This window comes from Antennarius striatus, chromosome 15 (assembly GCF_040054535.1).
Source record: "Antennarius striatus isolate MH-2024 chromosome 15, ASM4005453v1, whole genome shotgun sequence".
Lineage (NCBI taxonomy): Eukaryota > Metazoa > Chordata > Actinopteri > Lophiiformes > Antennariidae > Antennarius > Antennarius striatus.
The window spans coordinates 8847777-8869712 of record NC_090790.1 but is presented as its reverse complement, the minus strand read 5'-3'; the positions used below and the strand labels follow the sequence as shown (position 1 = coordinate 8869712).

Here is a 21936-nt window from a genome sequence, read left to right as displayed (position 1 = left end):
GAGAGGTGGAGGTTTGTTCTGGAAAGTGAGGAATGAAGGTTAGCCGCAGTAAGACAGAGTACATGTGTGTGAATGAGAGGGACCCAAGTGGAAGAGTGAGGTTACAGGGAGAAGAGATCAAGATCAAGGATGAGACCAGCGATGTTGTTTGGTCTAGAGACAGTGTCACTGAGGAAAAGACAGGAGACAGAGCTGGAGGTAGCAGAGATGAAGATGCTGAGGTTCTCTCTGGGAGTGACCAGGATGGATAGAATCAGGAATCATATATCAGAGAAAAAAGCACATGTTAGACGTTTTGGAGATAAAGTCAGAGAGGCCAGACTGAGATGGTTTGGACATGTGAGATGGTGAATATATTGGTAGAAGGATGCTGAGTTTTGAACTACCAGGCAGGAGGCTTAGAGGAAGACCAAAGAGGAGGTTTATGGATGTAGTGAAAGAGGACATGAAGGTAGTTGGTGTGAGAGAAGAGGATGCAGAAGACAGGGTTAGATGGAAGCAACTGATTCGCTATGGCGACCCCTGAAGGGAAAAGCCAAAAGGAGAAGAAGATGTAAAAGATGTTGAGATGTGAAATTTGAGCTTGAATTTAATTTTAAATGACTAGCTTTTCTTGTCGGAAATACGTCTCCTCAGCTCATTGCATTCATGAAATGCATTGAAAAGCTAATTCACTGGGCCATTGTTGTGACAGTCAGCTTATCTCGAAATTATGTGTATAATGTGAATGTGAATACTACAAGTGGGCATATAGATGTCTGGTTTAGCCTGGAATGCAACACATATGCTACAAGAGAAGCTGATTTGTTCGTCTGGTGACCTCTAGGTCATGATTCCCTGCAACAAGGAAGTCTCCTGTCTGTTAAATATGCAGCAGCAGCAGAAATGCATCAGTTTTAAACAGCATATTATTCTTGTTTTAGATCATTGCCTATACATAAAATATTCCCACAACTTGCTGGTTTTATGAGAATTTACTTTTAATATTTTTGGCAACAAGCACCTACAACCAGGTGTCAGGCAGAGCTGTCGAAGTTAATAGTAGAGTAACAATAGACTCGTATCACAGATTCACAGTGAACAACAACATTTTTCATTAAGAGTCATTCATTAGAAATTGTATAATGTAGTTATACAGATGTCACATGTCAACAGGAATTCTAATTGTTTTCTCCCTTCCTCTTTCCATGCTCCCTAAGGAGGTTACAGAGGGAAAGTCATTCACCTGTGTGGCTCAGCTGGAAGCTGGTGAATCACCATCCGGCAGTGCCTTTAGAAGCTGCACACAGTAGAAACTCCTCTCTTCTTCATTATGCTCTGAAGCCACAGCCAATGGTGTGTTTTTGAAAGATTCAGAATGACATCTTTTGGTAAGAAGAGGGGTGCAGGTAATTTTTAATTTTCCATCATGTAGATTTTCCTTCTTTAGAAACACTAGGTAGCTGGTTGGTGCCAGTTTTTGTAATTATATTTGCTTATGTATGTTTTGGACTAGGCAGGTTTTTGTTTTCTATTGACAAGATCTGGCATGGATATTTTTGTTGTAATCCTTTATTATATAATTTTTTCAATATAATTATTGGTTATCTGTTACTGTCCTAGATGTACCATCAATCTGGGTCTTAAAAGATGTTACCAAAGCTGATGGTGTCGCTTGTCTGATTTCACAGTTCTTCAAATCATTTAGACCCATTCAAATCCATAAACTCGATCAATAAATTATACTTAAAATTAAATAGCTGTGAAGAGTTAAGGACAAGCCAACTTCTTGTGCATACCAGGATCCACTATGTGTTGAATTTTCCTGTCATAAAATGGTGTGTGTAGGAACAGCAGCTAACAGACAAGTGGAATGAGTCAAACCGCTGACCAAAACAACCCCTGTTTGCCAGCTCTTGTGTGATGTATGTATGCAAGTGTGTGTCAGAGAAAAACAGAGGCGATGGCTGAGCGAGGCCATGAGAAATATGCATGTGTACAGTTTAATACATGGGCGAGAGTATAGCTGTGTGAGAAGGAGATAAGCATGGAGAACACAGTAGATTTGTTGCACAGCTCTCTCTGGGACAAAGCATCTTTCTGAGATGCATGCCTATAGCTGATTATACAGACTGCGGTCAGCATTAACGGCATAGCTCACATATCACTCATGCTCCAGCCTCCAGGAATCATTAACACAGTAGCTGGACATGCTTTTGGTAAAGAGAACATTCTCACAGCAAGAATAGGTTTAACAGCACATATAATACATTCATTCATTAAAGAAACTGCAAATCTTGTCAATTTTCATGCTACTTTATTTAATTCTATTGCCCTGTAAGAAAACAAGAATAAAACACAGGTCATTATTTCTGATGAGCTGGCGACTTGTCCAGGGTGTATCCCGCCTCTTAGTGCTCACATTGTTAAACCCTGTTTTTTCGTAAACACAAATAATATTCAGGATTTTGGTCTACTACCAGGATGGGTTTACACTGAAGTCATGCTCTTGTATGGTGGCAAAATGAAGGTCATTGTCATGATGGAACAAGTAGTGACCTCCCTGAAGGAGACATCATCTAGCCGGTAGTATATGTTGGTACAAAACCTGTACCTTAGCATTAATGAAGTCTTTCATGCCGTAGACACTATCTATTCTTCATAAAATCATAAATGCTGGCTTTCAAACTTTGTGCTGAAAACAATTGGGATTATCCTTTTCCTCTTTAACCTCGAGGATGTGGCACAAGCTGTTACCCACAAGAGGAGTTCAGATGAGTTCAGGTGTGTTTTTAGGTGTTAATAATACATCGCTTACATGTTGGAACAATCAGTTGTGGATGCAGCCATGAACTGGTATTATGGACAAAGGTTTTCCAGTGTTCCTGAGCCCCTGCTCACAGAAGCATGGTTGATTTTGACATTATTCTGGCCTGTAGATGGTCAAACACTCAAAATACCTTCTAGTTGTGAATAGAGACACATTCCTTAAGTGTTTAACCTGCATACACTTACCATAAGTGGTAAATGTTTCCAAATTTTCTGAGGATGCTTTCTTGACACTGAATCATGATGCTATAACCTGTTACCAACGGACATCTTTACTTGAGCGATGGTCCAATCAGCTTCTTCTGAGCTTTTTGCAACTTTCCCAATTTCCCAAAGATGTATTGTCTTTGAACTACTTTCATTTGAAGTGAATGTTGGAGAAGGTTTGAAAATCATCACATCCTGATTTATTATTGTTTACAGAACATTCCAACTTGGGGCTACAGGGTTACAGGGTGTTCATATTGAAAAAAAAAAAAAAATATTAGCTGGTTTCTGAACCTTACAAAGAGGTAAAGTCTACTTATGACTTCCGGCAGCACAAAAGAAAAAACATGAATGAAAGAAAGATGAAAGCAGTGCTGACAGTCTTTCTTTTTTTTAAAATAACCTAAAATAATACTACAGAGAGGCAGAATAGCTGACCTGCTATACAGTCTCAAAAACACGAATTGGACTGAGGTTATAATTAAATATGTCTCAAACCACAACATAACATTAATAAATAGTTAAAAACACTCAAATGACCACTACAGACAAATCTCAGCACACACAATGCAGTATAGCATGTACACACACACACACACACACACACACACACACACACACACACACACACACACACACACACACACACACACACACACACACACACACACACACACACACACACACACACACACACACACACACACCAGGGGCCTGTAAGCATGCAATTTTAGGAGGCAGAGTGACAGGCAGCTACATCGAGGTGTGCCCAGTTTAGGTTAGTTTACACTTCAAATGCTGAAAACCATTTAAGTTCCTACTGTTTTAGAATTAGCTGTGTGCTCACAAATGCATCCTTTACATGTGATTCAGACGGTGAGTGTACCACTGCCTTCAAAATAAGCAGGTTAGTGTGTGTGTGTGTGTGTGTGTGTGTGTGTGTGTGTGTATGTGAGACTTGCATACTAAAAGGAAGCAAGTCAGTGTCGGTATGACGAACCGTTGCTAAGCAGTGGTGGTTGATCGACGTTGGAGGGGGAGGGGAGGCACGTTTGAATTTCATTGTGAATCTGTGTAATAAATGACACCACAAACGGAAAAATTTGTTGTCTCTCGGCGTCATTTTACATAATATAGAAGAATGAGTCATTTATTTTGTCTTGTGTTACGTACTCATGAGTAGCTGAATACCTGGAATTGAAACCAGCTCGCTGATCTCTGATGATACTGATGAACTATATCACACAAAGTGAGGGAAAGCCTCTATATGGAGCCTCCAGTTAATGTTATCCCCCCTCCTCCTCCTCCGCCGCCGCCGACACCCTGCCAGCTAATCAGCATGCACGTCATGAAACATTGGTTGCATCCCTAGCTGGCGTCGCTCCTGTCAGGTGTGGTCGGATGCAGTCGGGTGAAGGAGATGGTGGGATGGACGGCAGGGCGAGAAACAGGCAACCATTTGTACTCCAGGTCCTGCGATGGAGGGTTCAAATTCCAGTCGTAGTGCTTCAGCAGGTACATGCAGGCTTCCTGCATGGTGGCAAAACACAATGAACCCGTTGCACTTTAGTATATTTGTTGCGATGACATAAATGTCTGATGGCTGGTATATCAAGCTACAGCAGTGGGGGTGTGAGCGACAATTCGGTTATTTTAACTGCAGAGTAAAAGCAGAACATGGAACTAGAAGGCACTTGGCAAAGCAGGAACCTCCACAAACGCTGAATAAGTCACGAAGTTAAGCTACAGCCTCCATAACACTGTCTGTTTGTGTGCTGATTTCCAAGCTTGAAAAGAGCAATACTGTATATACAACAGTTTTTACCATGCAGGCGATTTGAAACACTCACGCCAGAAATGACTCGATCCAAACATTTTGTGTCTATAATGTGAGCCATCACCCAGAGTTTTCTGTAAAGACCCTCTTTCTAAACCAAAGATCGACTTAGTGCGAAAGTATAAAACCATCACAACACGAGGAATTCCTCATATCACATTATATTGTATTTTTCATGCTAAGCACACTGGGAGCCCCTCGGCTATTACAGGCAGTGATCTCCATAGGCTTACGCTTGGTCATCCACCAGCTCCAGTCCCCCTGCCTCCCACCGCTTTATGAATGAAGATTTTCCTGATAGAGGGGGAGGAGCAGGATGAATGAATGGAGACGGAGGAAGGGAGGAAAGACGGCAGAGGATGGAGGAAAGAGGATAAGGGTGGGGGGTAGCAGGAAGAAGTGAAGGGAGAGGATGGAGCAAGGAGGCGATGAGTCACATCTCTGACCTAGATCCCTGCAGTCTCCTCTTTATTCTAGTCACGCCCTCCTGTGTGCACATGTGTCTGTGCATGTGTGCTGGAGTTATGTGCGTGCGGTCAGTCTGCTGAGAGCCTTTCAGCCAATCATCTTGTGTTTAAGTCAAGTGGAGCATGTTCAGTCAGAGGCAGGGTTCGGCGTGTGTATGGTTAGTGCAAATTCAAGCAGGACGACGTGATGGACGCTGTGTACGTTTCTGGTACGACTTGTATTTCCTGTGTGTCGGTTAGAGATCTTGATGATTCAGAGAGCTACGCTTACTAAGTGACTCAACTCCTCAAAAGGCTTGACCCCGTTTGCTATGGATGACATCATGTTTCTGGATTAATTTAGTCTACAGCGATTGGTTGACAGGCCAGCCTGTGTCTGTGAATGCAACATAAAATATTCATCAATACATAAGAGAGTGGAGAAGAACTGGACCTTATTGTATGACATTAGATGTATGACACATGATGATTAAAATTTAAAAAAAGGAAAAAAAACATAAAAATTACATTTGGCATTATATTGCATGGAACATTAAAAAATGATAGTTAACTGATAATTGTATTTTAATTGTGAGGATGGCCATTAAATAAATTCATTTCATTTTTTTTAACATACACAAATGAAGGTCTATTTTTTTGTTTGAGGAATTATTTTCACTGACTTGAGTTCACTAAATTTCTGTAGATGGTTCATGCTATGACAACACAATTAATTCTAAAAAATAACAGCTGCGCTTAAAAGTATTTGTTCATATATTTATTATACTTATTAACTTGCACTGTTTGAACAAATGAGTGCACATTTTACTTATCTCATCTTTGAATGGCCATTTATCACAGAGCTGCCAAGTGTTAATAAAAGGCATTGTGGAGTTAATCCACTTTAAGTCCAACTCCATTTATTTACTGTTGCCAACAGTGTCTAACTATTATGAGGCACTAACATTATTTAAATACCCACAGTCTGGTGGAAGCTGCAGATGTGTGGATCAAACCCACCAATCTTTCCTCGCATATTTGCAAAATGACCAGCTTTTGGTTGTTGAAGTGATTTAGGAAAGGCGCCCATTACTGACTCAAGTGCACAGAAATTGATATAATAGTACAACAATATGGGTTATGAATGAATGGATGGATTGATGATGAATGTCAACCTCATTTATGTATTCCCTGTATTTCCTATACACGTTCACAAAGGGAAGATGATTATCCATTGTCTGTTTGGAGAGCAAGACTCATGTCCTACCTGCATTATCTCATTCATGTCACACTCTTAAGCAATAAAAAACAAGTAGTCCATACTTATCAGGAAAAAAAGTAATCCCATTCTTAATAATGAGATACGATTGTCCTCCCGAACAATGAGGAGAACTGAATGAGGAGAGAGCAGATCATTAAACCGCTTTGGACATTTCACCTGAGCTCCATTCAATCAGGCCTAAAATTAACAGTGACTCATGGATCCGTGCGTGTGTATGTGTGTGTGTGTGTGTGTGTGTGTGTGTGTGTGTGTGTGTGTGTGTGTGTGAGTCATCTCCCTTTGCTGCATTTGTGTTTGTGTTAACAACCCGTACATATATGACACATATCAAAGACAAGCCGAAACTGTCTTAGTGACAGGAGTGTCCCAGTGTCGTTGCTAAAACGTCGGTTCACAGTCTGACTCAACGGATGTGAGCTGCTGAGATAAGCCTCTCATTGGCCGACTGGTGCAATCTGTTTCCTCTGCTCCGCGGCTCTGGCCTGGTCTGTCTGACGGTGTTCACTGAGAAGCAGGAACAATAAGCAGATGACCTGGCCGTGGCTGAAGCCCTGAAAACAGGGCTGCGGAGCTCCCTGGCTGAACTCAACTCAAACAGAGCAGTGGTTCCTGTTGTTGGCTGTTCCGTATTATCGGCTGCTTTGTCCTGCTCTGGTTTGAATTTGGGGAAATGCCAGTGCCAGACAAAGAATTATCAAAAAAAAAAAAAGGGAATCGCACGGCTCCAACCTCTTCTTTTTCACATCAAGGGGGACCCTCACACTGGTACCAATTATTCCACAACCCCGTACTAAAATACGCCCTGTCTGGTAAGAATTTTGCTTTTAGATATTTTTTTTCAGTAGGTGAATGAAACCCATAGACAAAATTCCATCCATGTGGACGGACTAACATTGTAAATAAATCATTCCCGTTTTTGCCGCGGACCTCCTGGAGTCAGCAACAGCATACAGGGTGACATCATCGTTTCTGTCTCTATCCTCATTAGCTGTGTGAAGATGTGTGAAGAAGAGGTGCGGGTGTGTCCGTGTCTGAAGAAGGAAGTAAAAACACTGCCATGGTTTGAACAAACATGATGAATATTTTACATTGTTATCACGTAAACCTTCCCTATGTTGGACTGTCATCATTTAAAATCAACCCAGACACACCCAATTCCAATTAAAAACCTCGGCATTCCGACCGGTGTGGCCCGCTGCTCTCAGGAGTCAGATTACCCAACTGCTCCCGGAGGTGACGCCCTCACATGGGAATTAAATCTCTATCCTCGCTGTTGTCACACTTTGGCGCCTTCCATAGGTTGTGTTTGCATGTTTGTCTTTGCCTCTCTAGAGTATTTAGGTAACACTGGCTGTAGTGAACCGGCAGGTGGTTTAAACAGGACAGTCTGTACTTGTTCTGTCACTAACACACACACACACACATACACACACACACACACACACGCCTTTGCTAGAGCCTTAATGAAGAGGGTGCTCAGCTTCCAATCTGAACCAATCTGTTCATCGTTTCTATATTCAGGGTAATGTTAGTCATTGGTAATCACAGCAGAGGCGTGCCCCTGGCCAACACCAATTTCCTTCTTTTCTCCAAATAGAAACAACACAATCACTCAAAATTATAAACATCACACAGTGCTTATTGTTTCCTATAGTAAGAGACCCATTTGGAAGTCGCATTAGGTTGAGTTTCCATACACGCAGCTCTGTCTGTCATAAAGGACTTATGAGAAATGGTCAGCTCCTAGAGAAAACTGAAAGTCTTCATCAGAACATGAGAATGATCAGTGGTCATTGTTTTGTCACACATGATCTGTCTTTATCAGTGTTGTATGGCATGTCTTGCATACTGTATGTTGTGTAAAATATTGCCGTATTGAGGGTTTGCCAGTTTTACCTGGGGACAAGAACTACAAATAAGATACGGCTAATGTATTATACAATAAATTCTTTTCTTTTCTTTTGTTTGATATAAAATGGGACATGATTAACACATCCCTTATTTGTTATATTGTATCGTGTATTTTTATTAGGTTGCAGTTGAAGTTTGTCTCCTGGGGTTCCAGTTTAACTTAATTTTCAAACATTAATAACTCCAATAAATCTAATAAGGTAACTACAGTTCTTGGATGTGATGTTTATCTAAAATTGATGTTTATTTCTCAGTTTGGTTCTAGTACCACCATAGTTTTTCTACAAATCCATATTTCACATCCCACATGTGATTTCTAGCTTCATTTCTCCTCTTAGAATTAAACACACTGGAATTTCTCATTGATCTTTCACTTCTCACTTCGCTCCAAATGTAACCCAAATGTTCAAAATGAAACAAACATGTGGAGCGGAGGCAGTAAAACCACAAAAGTGTCAAAATCCCAACATTTACGTGAGACTACAGAACATTCATCAAATGTATGCCAGAAAGGAAGTGAAAAATACAACCGTCATCATTCTTTTATTTATCTCACTCAAAAAGATCGTTTTAAAGACTGACTGGTGTGTGTGTGTGTGTGTGTGTGTGTGTGTGTGTGTGTGTGTGCGTGCGTGCGTGCGTGCGCGTGTGTGTTGGGGGTTAGAAATGTCACCTTGAGGAAGCGTTCTGTGAGTTTAACTCCGATGCAGTTCCTCGGCCCGCCACCAAAGGTACAAAGGAATTGTTCCTGGCCTGCATTCCTAAACAAACACAAACATTAACAGTCAAACACACATTCAAATATGTGCAAAAAAATCAGATGATCAAAGGTACAGAATAGGATAATGATCTGCAGGAGGTGCCTCTTTGTTGTGTCTACAAAAACTATGGCAGAACTCCATGTTATCATGATCATCAGATGTGACATCAGTATAATCAGATGATGATGATGCAATGGGCATGTCTTATTTTTCAGCCAATCAGAGGATTAGAAGTGTTGCTAAATCCAAATGTGATTAAATCTGTCACAGTGTGGACGGAGAACTTTCCAAACAAACAACACCTCACTCAAAAAATAAATAAATAAATAAATATATATATATACCCCAAAAAATATTTTACAAGTCTGTTATGATGATTCTTCATTGAATAAACGTTAATGCCATCATCATATGGAGGAATGTAAGTGTGAAAATTGTAACTGTAATCACTTTGTTAAAATTCAAATTTGTTTAGTTTATGATTGAACACCAGCAAAACTGAGGACATCCTTCTGCCAGTCTGCTAAAAAAAACTATTTTTTGCAAACCTGACAAATGCAATCAGTGGTGCTGCTGTGCTCAAAAATGCATTTTAACATGTAGGATTTAGTCACAAAATAATTTGCATATTGCATGATAAAATAGACAGCAGAGCTAAAGCTCAGTTAGATTTAGTTCTCTACATTTATATTTATAATAAAAATGTATTTAGAATGCATGACACTGATGGATTTAACTTGAAAATAGGTGTGCTTTTCTTCCGGTACAGCGCACCCCTCAGAGGGGGTAATTCCTCTGAAACAACATTTAAGATAAGGAGATGCTGCTTGTTTCCAGCTCACAGGTTAGTCAACAGCATGTTAATGTAGGCGTTCTCTCTCCTCTCACCGCTAATGCATCCTGTCTTCCTGAAACCTGAGCTCTGATTAAAGGCAAACAGGAAGCATTAATGCTGTGTATAGTCTGGGAGCAGTGTGTGAGAGCGAGTTAGAAAATGAGATAGAAGGGAGAATATCAGCGTTCTAAGCAGCATCTGTCTAATGGTTTAATGTTCTATTAGGCCCATCCTGAAACAATGTTATGTGTAGCGTATCATGCAGTCCTGTAATGCTGAGATAGAGGGGAAGTCTGACCATGAAGAAATGTGCTGAATGCAAGGGAAGTAAACAACACTCTAGTTAATGTTTCCACCATAAGATGTAACAGTGTAGAGACCCGAAGCCAATAAATCAACTACCTGTAGTTATTAGTTTTAAAAAAGAGCACAAAAAAAAGTATTCATGCTGTGATATACCATGTTTCCTTCTGTCTTCATATTCTTTGACTGACAGTGAATGAATCACGTTGATATTCATCGAGCTTCTCATGAGCTGCCCATAAAACACTGAACTGATGCTTCAGAGGCAGATTTGTGTGTCAGATCAGGCTTCATGACAAATGTGTTGAACAGACGTCACAGTAAGAAAACTGTCTTAAAATACGTACTGAAGCAAAATGAATATTAAAATAAAGCAATCAGATTATTATCACACTTACAGTTAAAATGATTGAAATGTAATTATATTATATATATATATATATATATATATATATATATATATATATCACACATGACAAACACCTGAAGATATCTTTGGGAAAGTCATTTGACTCTTATGAGTTTTTAACATTTACACTATGCCTGATTTATTCAAACGGAGAGTTTACTAATTTATCAACCTTGTTCAATGAAAAGTTCACAGGTCAGGAATATTTGTTGACTTCCAGTCGTCAGATTTATTTAAGACCAGCAGCCTGGTGTGTTATCAGTGTACGGGTTGGTTTCCGATTCATTTATCTGTTGTCAGAGCCTGTGTGGGCGTTTAGCTGATAGGATGTTAACTTGCCAGCTCTGCTCTTTACTTCCAGCTGGAAAAGCAGACACACACACACACACACACACACACACACACACACACACACACACACACACACACACACACACACATGTACACACACACATACACATAAACACATGCTGACTAAATGTACAGGGACAAACACTGTGGACAATGTACACAACAACTGCACATACAAAGAGACAAATTGGTTAAAATGCAGTTATTGTAGGTGGACTCATTATGTAATGAGACTGCAGTCATTAAATTAAGCAGCCAGGTGGTGAGAAGAGGAGCCAGGCAACTATCAAGGCAGATGGGAAAATAAACTCAGGGAAGATGGACAGATGGAGGAGCAAAGAGAGACACAGGTAGGAGGAAGGAGAAGCAGACCACAAGATTGACGGAGCGTCACAAGAGCAGCTACAGCGAACACATGGACGCATAGAAAGACAGCTGTAGAAAAAAAAACCCCAACAAATTTATTCATCCTGTGGGACATTGAATAGTTCAGGCAGCAGTTAACACATAAATAAATCAAAACAGTAATCTCCTACACCTACAGTTTCCTCTCAGCCCCCGAGCCAACTGAGTCTACTGAAGAAGGGAACATTTAGAAGTGGGTCATCAGCACGATAAATCATTTTGAAAAACATTTCAACTATTTCCTGCAATAGTTGAGTAGTTTTTAAATAATAATGGTGCATTTAAACACATATACGAATGTTTTCATGGTTTTTTCGTTAATGCTTGTCCAAATGAGAGTTGGATTTTTATCACTTTCATCAACAATGCAAGACTTTTCCTTTTAATTTATTTGGTCTAATAGGCTGGTCCCAATAAAGAATACACGTGTCAAGACAGCCCATCATCATGTACGGGAAATCATAATGAAGAGGCTCTGTTTTGTGGATTATTCATAAACCATTAACAAAAACTCGATGTAGGGGCATGGAATTCAGTGGTTGTTGGTTTCGATCGTAAACAGTTATTACAGTTGCGCTTTCTGTCTAATTCTGGGATTAGAAACTGGATTTATCCTCATTCTCACCAGGCCTTGCGTCTGTAACAGCGACTGGCAGACTGTTTACTGTCAACTGGAGTGGGAATATACGTTACCTCGGAAATGGTCAGAGAGGACAGGGTGGGAAAAACATGGAATATCTCCTGTTGTTCAGTGGCATCATTAAAAAGAATTGATCCTGCTATCAAACTCAAGAGGAACAAGTTGAATTTCACTTCCTGTTTGAAAATGCCCGAACAGGGGTAAATTAAGTATTTGTCAGGGACAAATTTTAGCCGGTGAGTTTGGATTTGAATATTTCTGACAGCAGAACAATCTTTAAGAAGCCAACTCAAAATAAGCTTAAATGTCCATGACTTTAATTAAGGATTATTTAAAAGAGGATCCTGTGTGATGTGATGATCTACTGCATGGTGTGGATGAAGAGAACACATTATATTGTCTTGTATGTGTTCTGACAGACAGTTCGATTCAATGATAGATTAACTTATTGGTTTTAGTCTGTAATTGTGATTTTTACGCAAAATATATGTCTGCGTTACCAGATGCTCCGGTGTTCCGTCTGCTTGTGTCCAAAATAAAAGCACACGATTCCACTTTATAAATATCTATTTCAATAAATGTTCATAGATTTTGTCAAGGAAAAATTTTTCTGACTCATTCTTCACCTCCCTACCTACCCCAGACAAGCACACACACACACACACACACACACACACACACACACACACACACACACACACACACACACACACACACACACACACACACACACACACACACACACACACACACACACAGTTCAGAGGGAATCCCCATTGGTAAAAACCGGTGTGAGGTGGTCAGTTACCATGGCAGCAGCTACCCATCATTCATTCAGAAAATTTCTCCTTCCATCTGAGAGGTCTGTCTGTTGCTTTTACACATGATTCCTTTTTGAAAACTAAACTATTATTTTGTTAAAGTATGTAAAGACTACATTTTTTCTTTTTCATTTAAACATATATTCACGAGAGACAATTGAATGTATAACTATTAGGATTTCCCTGAATGAAAGATGATCACCTTCCATCGAGTCATCTTGTCTTGTGAAATCAAATAATTAACTAAAAAAGCAAAATCCATACAAGATGAAAGAGATCGTAAAATTGAGACCTTGTCAATAAAAACGAGTCACATCCTGACCTTGGAAAATGACACTGACGGAAGATAATCTGTCACTGCTTAACGATAAGCACAGGAAATGGAATTGATTATTTAAAATCACACCTCTATAAATGTATGCTTATTTTATGCATCACTTACAATAATAACAGGACTTAAAATACTGATTAACCAACAGAAGGAAGCCCGAATGATAAGAGGAGCCTACCTGGTTGCACAGAACATCAAAACCCTCTCTATGTCAGAAAAAATATCTTACTACGTAATCTTTAATATCCAGCAATTTGGACACCTAATTCTATTTTTTTAATGTTGAAACTTTCATTTTTTGTTGTTTCATCATTATCTTATGCCAGTAATAGGTTATTTTTATCGTTACTATTTTTGTAGTTGTCTGGTTCTGTGTAATTCTCTAGTTCCTTTTCTTCATTGGATTCTATTAATATAAACATTCCACATTATGATTTAATGTCGGCTTGATATATATTTGAGGGACTCCCATCACTGCAAGAAAACGGAAGGAAAAAAGCAGGTTGGGATCTTCTCTGACTCATTTCTCTGTATTCCATCCCACTCTCCACGGGGTATTTTTCTCCCCCACCCTAAATGCACACACACGCACAGACACACAGACACACACAGAGGGAATCCCTATTGGTAAAGACAGTGTCAGGTGGCCTGTTTCCATGGCAACGGCTCCTTACATCTATACATTCATAGATCTACCCCCCCCCTACTCCATCGCCTGAATGAACAAGCATGAATGAGAATAAACAGGTGAATGGAAGAAGTGAATGAATGGTGGATGGAGAGAGTCAATTATCAGAGGAGGTCAGGTTTCATTCAAACAGACCAGGAGTCAGAGGATGTGAGTGAGAACTTCATCAGCCTGGAGGTCAGACATGTAGATTCTTTTCTGTCTGCCTATGCTGTACAATTCATGCCCAAGTCAGGAACATGAATTGTGCTGCTAATCATTGGTTGCTATAGCGATGGTGTAGGTATCTTTATATATGGCCCTGCCCTTGTTATTTTTCTACACAGCATTAATCATAAAGTGAGGTTCTGTGGAAACAGCCGGACTATGTTGATCACTACGTTGATTTCTTTTTTTCCTGGTGTTTATCCAGTATTTATCCATTATGTAATGCCTGAGCAGTGGATATGTGCAATTTCCTCTGGGATTAATAAAGTATATATCTATCTAGTTTGCTGGGTTTCCTGATTTCCTGAACCTCGAGCCTTACTTTGGTAAATATGGATTAATGTCATTTGAATGACACTTTCACAGCACACGACAGACTGACACAAGACCAGTCTGGATCAACTGGTCGTGAGAGGCATGTACACAGCACACACATGATGGGGTCTAAGCGTGACCCTGACAGAGATCCTCACCCCTCGCTCCACCGCTCTGGCAGGAAGCTGTCCGGCTGCTGGAACACGTCTGGATCGCGATGCACAGCGTGGCTGATGTAGACCACACCGTAATCCTTCGGGATACGAAAGCCTGCTAGGGTCGAGTCCTACACACACACACACACACACACACACACACACACACACACTGCATTATTATTTTAATTAACTAATATACACTCCATATTATCTTTACCTACTCGACATATAGAGGCTTAATAGGAAAGAAACATTCCAGTCAGGATGATTTTCATGGAGATCTCTTTCCAGGAACTGATGGTGAAATGTACCAATATAATGTAATATCTCTTCAATAAGCTCTGTGACAGTTCTTCCATCTGATTGGATCAACGTTTCCACTCAGTGGAATTGGCTGGATTGGTGTTCACCTGTAGTTTTCTGCTGGACGATCAACAACCAGTCACTCAGTTTATTTAACTGAACGACTGGTTGATAAAGGGGCTGAAGCTGGCACGAGGTCATCACAGGTTCAAATCATAGGTGAGACACAAAAATATTCATGCTAACTTTTAAATCATCATCAATCATTAATTCATCATCACCGCATGATTTTGGGTTGTGGGAGGAAGCCCGGATATGTATTCTCACACAAATGCTAAAACCTCCTTCACACCTCTAACTCTACTGTCGTACTGTAGTTGTCTAAACAACTAGAATAAATTTTTTACAAACCTACAGTTAATGCTTTTTTTGATCAGACTGAATGGAAGAATAATTTAACTCTCATGTTAGATGTGAAATCATTTTCAGCTTCCAAAAAGTTTTTTTTTTAAAAATCCATGTTAATTTTCGCTATGCTCTGAGATAAAGAATAATCTTGGGGGCAAAAACACACTTACCCAATTGTTGCCCTTTGAATTCATCTTTTCACTGCATCCATTAGAAGCTGCACTAATGGACTGGCAGAGAACAAAGATCACCGTTTCTCTGTGGTCCTTGTCATTTATCTGTGGGAAATTTCTTACTCTGCTGTCTCTCAATAAGAAAGGCCTCTGCCCTCACCTACACGCACGCACACGGACACACACACACACACACACACACACACACACACACACACACACACACACACACACACACACACACACACACACACACACACACACACACACACACACACACTCAAACTGTTTAAACGATCACATATCTTCTTTCCACCTGGATGGAGCGTCTACGTTTTCCACCTGATGGTGAATACTAATGTCTGTCCTCCCTCCTGGACAACCTGTGCACATAATCATCAACTCTTGTCATTCCTAATCCAACACCTCCCTGTGTACTTTTTTTTTTCCCCGAGCAATGGACTTTTCTTTTACAGTTAATGATGGATTTTAAAAATATTTTTTTGTTCCACAATAAATTGACATGACAAGAGTATAAAAAGAAAAGAATTGTGAAGGAGGGTCGTATTTTTTAATGTTAATTTTCACAGTATATTTGATTAGATTATCCTTTATTTGGTTGTGCTTGTCACTATGAACCCATCTAGCAGTTTTTAAAAAAAATATTATTAATTTCCATCCTGAACTCTGTGGATGACTTTATAACACATCGGAAGCCTTGTCCCGCTGAAGCCAACTGGAATCAGACTGTATCGTACATTTCCAAGAAGTGACAAATGACTTTCCACTTGGCTTCACGGTTTTACCAGCACAATTCCCTCCTACCACCGAACACTGAACAAAACCCCCCCCTCCCCAACTCCTTTCTTTCCAGGGAAGCTGAGCCAATTGCCAATCCATCACACAGACAGATCAATGCCCTCTGATTGGGTTGTTGCATAAGGTGTTTTGATGAGGTCACCATTATCAGAGACAGCCGGTACGGCGACGGGCAAGAGACCCACGCTGACAGGAAGCAGCCATCCAATCGAGGGGTAGGACTTTGACTATAGATGGAATCCTATTGGCTGACGGAGTTGACGTCAAACAAGGAGGCGATGATTTTAATGAACACAAATCCATGTTGTAACAAATACAGTAGGACCACAGGATAGAAGATGCACCAGTTTACTGAGCATCTGAAACACAGCGAGTATGCGAAACAAAAGGATTGCACTCAGTCACAAAGCAGAAGAATGTGTCTGTATAGAAATTCACCTGATACTGGTGGTCAGATGGTGATACTGGTACATACAATAACACAATACTGAAGGGACTCACATGTACAGTTGTTGGAGCAGAACTGTGTTCAACAGAAAAATACATCCTAATATAAAAAATAAAAATAAAAACAACATTTCAGAGACACTCATTACAGATTGACATGCCTCAAAGTGACCACCTACAAAAACTGAACATTAACAGATTGACCATTAGAGCACAGCACACACTGTCCTCGGGAGCAGCCAGGACCTGAATTTCATCTGTGTTAGTATGTCGCCATCTAGTGGCAGCAAGCGCAACACAGAACTCTTGTCTGTGATGCCGTTTGAAGCATAAACACAAATAAAACAACGCAACTAGCAGATGACATATTTACTGACATTTTAAAGAGTAATGTCTTTATTTTTTTTTTCCTGACTGGAATCACAAATCTCTAACATTTTTAATTTGCATGCAAATGATGCTGACACGGTCAGCAGAGTATCCTAATTCTGTACAGAGCAGCGAACCCTTAACACGTAACATCTGACCTAAAGGTGTCCGAGAGGGTTCCAAAATAACAGAATCTCTTCAATTTCAGGTTGATATTAGTGAATATTCATCCAACCCGGACCCTGTGGAAGTCCTCCTACCTGATCAGCTAGTCTGCGTCCACCAATGAACGGAGGCCAAAGTCTCTGAACTTCCAGCAGGACTCCGTGCAGATACTGGGGGTCTTCCATCGCTCGCCGTCGCATCTTTTCACAAACAAAGAGACGGTACACTAGGTTACAGTCACTAACAACGGGTGCTTGTTTTAATTAGATTCAAACGGTGTGCCCTAAAGGTCCTTTAGCTACATGAACTTATTAAATCAACGCCAAGAGCTGTGAGAGCTTCCTCTTTCTACCTGTTCGTTTCCGCTGAGGGCCAGCGTGAAGGAGGTCAGCACAGACGCCAGAGCTTTGGGGATCAGCGCTGAGATGAACAGCAGGAGGTGCTGGGAGGCAGAGCTGGAGTCCGGCAGCGGCAACGAGGCAAGAGAGCCGACAAAACTAAAAAAATAAAACACAACCTCAACTGTAATTTTTACCATAACCTCAACCTTAAGCTCATTTATTATGTTCATTCTCCTTTATTTTCTGTATATTTTAGGATATAAGTTTTAGCATTAAACAAATGTTTCAATCTTCAATCCATTAAAACTAACCAGTTAAAGAGAAGATAATAATCAATAGTCTGCAGTCTACAGTCAGCAGTCCGCTGGAACCAGAGAGGTTTAAGTTTGTGGGTGGATATCTGAGAAGAAGTGATGCATGATATCCTTGGTTCAGTGTGTGTGTGTGTGTGTGTGTGTGTGTGTGTGTGTGTGTGTGTGTGTGTGTGTGTGTGTGCCACACAGATGTACAGTGTCCATTGCAGCCTCACCCCTTTGAGTCATGCTCTAGTTTGTCTTTGACAATGTCCATCAGTTTGTCTCTGGCCTCCAGAGCGATGGACAAACCTGACGACCATAGAGGAACCTTCATGTTCACTGGAGCAGAGATCAGACCTGCATGGGCAGTCCAAAATACATTTATTCAACTGAAACAAACCGGGAGGCACGATATTTTACAATGCCGTATTGCGGAACGATAAACCTGACTCACTACCTTACAACACTGGTGTTGTTGTTCTTACACAACCCTTCAGAGGAGCATTTGATTTGATTTGATGCTTGCAGAGAGAACAGTGGGCGGATTAGGGAGGTCAGGGTCAGAACTGTGCTCATGCATCAATATATGGCTGTCTTTTTTGGGGATGTGTATGTGTGTGTGTGAGTGTGTGTACAGCTTATCAGCGGGGCCCTACCGTGCCAGTGTTGGGTGCATAGTTGCTCAATTTCCTGGTAAAGTTCAGGTTGCTCATCCGCTCGTACGTTCAGGAAAAGACCCAACACCAACTCTGACCCCAGGTGCTTAAAGATAGAGTACACATGCTCTGGCTTGCCACTACAGACACACACAGACACACACGCACACACACACACAACTGATGTCCAAAAACAAACAAAAAAAGTACTCGTCATAAGAATATTTATAAATGCTTCCAGTGGGTTACCTGGGGGAGAGATCCTTCAAACAGCGCTCACACACACTGGAGGTAGAAACACACACGTTGAACAAACATGAGTAAAATGTGACCTGCCAGTGTATTTTTAATGCATTCAGAACATTCTAACAATAACATGGATGCCTTTGTCACAGATGTACGCATTACAGCTGCTAACACAATAATCACAAGTTCACTTTTGTTCAGATATACTGGTTAATCCCTGCAGGAGACATGAATCAATCTGCATTGCTGTTGCCATCTGCAAGATGGTATTAACGGCACTATGCACATGTTTTTCTGCAAATTGTCACATGACCTTCAGTTACACTATTTTCTTATAGATTGCTTGAAATTACAGTAAACCATCTGAATGCACAGAAACGGAACTTTGTGGCTTTCTGAGTAATAAAGTGAAGCCATCTGTCAAAGATGACCACAAACACAAAAGGCAAATGATTGGTAAACAACGTCTGCTAACATTACTGTCTCTACCTGGTGATGTAATCTTGAGATGATTCCAGACAGCATCCGGTAAAGAGGCTGGTGAGTGACAGGCGGAGAAGATACGCTTCCTCCCCTAAAAGACACAGGAAGTCATTTGTCTAATAAATGTCTACAAATCTAAACATACATAACAAAACAGTAAGGTGTGTATTGTTCCAAAGTAGTCCATAAATAATTACTGGATGCTTATTATCTTTTAATATCTCAGTCATTTATTATGCATTTGTGTTGTGACAAAGAATATTTATGATGAAGAACAAAAAAATCTTTTTTCACCTGGCAATGAGGCAGACAGCTAATATGTGTTCTGCTATGCTGCAAATAATAAATTGTTTCCTTATCAATTCTATGGGCTTTTTTTAATTTTTTTTTATTAATCTGACAGTGACCTCTTCAACTCTTGTTTTGTCTTTCCATAGTCCAAAACCAAAGATGAGGGACAGATGATGCATAAGAAATATTAACATTTGTGAAATATTTATGAATAATTTCTCACAAGTTTTACTTGGAAATATAATAAAGTTCCTATAAAATTAACTACCAAATTGTTTCGTGATTATTTGATAACTGTAGCTTCAGCATCACTTTTTTTTACCATTAGTGGTGACAACAGTGTCGCCGTAAACGTTGGTCATCAAGTCAGTGGGATCCTTCAGAAACACATTTGACTTCTCTGAAACACACAAAAATACTTCATAAGAAGGACACACACACAGAGAGAGACAGAGAGCAAGTTGATCAGATTATCTTTAAATTCACAAACAAACACACAATGTCTGGGATGAGGTTTGATTCTGCCCGCAGGTAAATGTTTGCTGAAAACAACACAACTCTCTGGAAGTGTATATCCAATAATTAAATATAAAATATAATTGTATTTACATTAAGGCTAAACAAAGCAGCTCTCCAAAATGAAACTAACAAACAAAAACGGAACTCCAGGTTAATGAGTAATCCTTACTCAGTACACCTTTTAAAGTCCAGTTAACTGTCAGCTCTGCTATTAATATCTTCTTATCTATCTTCTACACTAAACTATCCTTTAAATTTGGATATTTCATAAAGTTACGTCAACAAAAATCTAATGATATTTATTGTTTCTAAAGATCATTTTTTGGTCATAAATACGAATAAATATATATAAGGCATGGAGGACAATTTGTGACCTACAGTAATCATTACTAATGGGGCCCCTGCTGTTGACAGTAGTTCTATCAGTTTACAGATTTATGGTGCTAAGGGACAACATACAGGTTATTTCATAGGGCATTACCGGTAATTGCCCAGAAACATTTACGAATAAATACTGTGGTGCGTTTATACGCACCATGAGTCCATTTACAGTTGATATTGACATTGAAATTTTCGCAAACATGATATAGATTACATTATCTTTTATTATCAAATATTGATAGATGAAGCATTACTTTTACTTAAAGGATAGCAGAATAAACTGTTTCTGGCCTTATGAAAAGCTTCATGTGAGGAACATCACCCCTCCTTCAACATCACGCGTTTGTCCCATGATAGATCAGACTAATGTCAGGGTGTACTTTTACTTTAGAGAAATTATTGTTCTTAATCTTGAGTAAAAAAAAAAAAGAAGAATCTGATTAATTTTTCCTGAGGCAAAGGAAACCCGGTCAGAACGTACGCACGACGCGCTACAGATGATTTCCCTGTACCAATAGTGATTACAAAAATGATTGAATAAAAAAAAAAATCTAAACTAATAAAGTCACTACTACAGACTTAACCCCTCATATATAAATGTATTTTATATTACATTCTATTAACAGCCTTCGCTCATAATAAGCCTACATTGGTGAGATGCCGGTGTGTACCTGTTGCATGTGCACACGCACACGCACACACACTCAAACACATATAAATGTGACAACACACCGCAGAGTAGCTCTTTCATTCCCTTCACGGAACAGACTAAGGCGGTCGGTCTGTTCAGGATGCGGCACAGAAACACTCTGCTCTGGTGTTTGTGGATCCTCTGCCGGCAGAACTCCACCGGGCCGCGGTAGAACTCCAGCGTGTTGTCTCCGAGCACCGGCACACCTGCGTTTCCTGGTAGTTTCGCCATTCACGTTCAGGGCCGACAATTAAGACGGAATTTCAGCTTTTATAACTTGAATCCCGAATAAATGACTGTGTTAATAAAAGTTCTGAAGCTGTGACTTGTTAATAAATACTCCGTTCGGGTTCAGAGTCAATTCTACCGTCATCGTTTCATAATCCTGACCGAACGGCTGTGCGGGTTGACCTGTGCGCTCGATTACAGTACAGTACTGCTTTGTCAGGTTGAGTGCTCCTTTTCCTGAGGTTCCTGGAACGTATCCAGCCTCAGCCGAAAGTGACGCGTTCAGGTACTTTCCGTCATTTAGCACACGTATAAAAGATGATGCTGATGTTTTGTTTCCCCCCTAAAGCTACTTCAACTACTGTGCTGAGACTACTGTGTGCTACTGTCACCTAAAGGTCCTGA

General features: G+C 40.1%; 1 protein-coding gene across 1 annotated transcript; it reads right to left on the bottom strand.

Annotated features, from left to right (window-relative positions):
* Positions 1-2273: 2273 nt before the first annotated feature.
* LOC137608582 (uncharacterized) lies at positions 2274-21719 on the bottom strand. The gene is made up of 11 exons (XM_068335072.1): positions 21345-21719; positions 20035-20112; positions 19428-19512; positions 18942-18977; positions 18693-18832; positions 18270-18393; positions 17752-17896; positions 17495-17599; positions 14716-14843; positions 9165-9252; positions 2274-4545 (listed from the first exon to the last, which is right to left on the bottom strand). Exons 1-11 carry the CDS (start codon positions 21532-21534, stop codon positions 4384-4386), a joined length of 1281 nt encoding a protein of 426 aa, XP_068191173.1. The 5' UTR covers positions 21535-21719; the 3' UTR covers positions 2274-4383.
* Positions 21720-21936: the final 217 nt, after the last annotated feature.

What these genes read in the sequence shown, in the direction of transcription:
- LOC137608582 (XM_068335072.1), bottom strand. Translation starts at nt 21,534, where the DNA reads ATGGCGAAACTACCAGGAAACGCAGGTGTGCCGGTGCTCGGAGACAAC. An exon ending in TTGAAGGATCTCTCCCCCAG is followed by an intron (nt 18,833 to 18,941) that starts GTAACCCACTGG and finishes GTGTGTCTGTAG; the next exon opens with TGGCAAGCCAGAGCATGTGT. An exon ending in CCCTCAGCGGAAACGAACAG is followed by an intron (nt 17,600 to 17,751) that starts GTAGAAAGAGGA and finishes GTTTGTGAAAAG; the next exon opens with ATGCGACGGCGAGCGATGGA.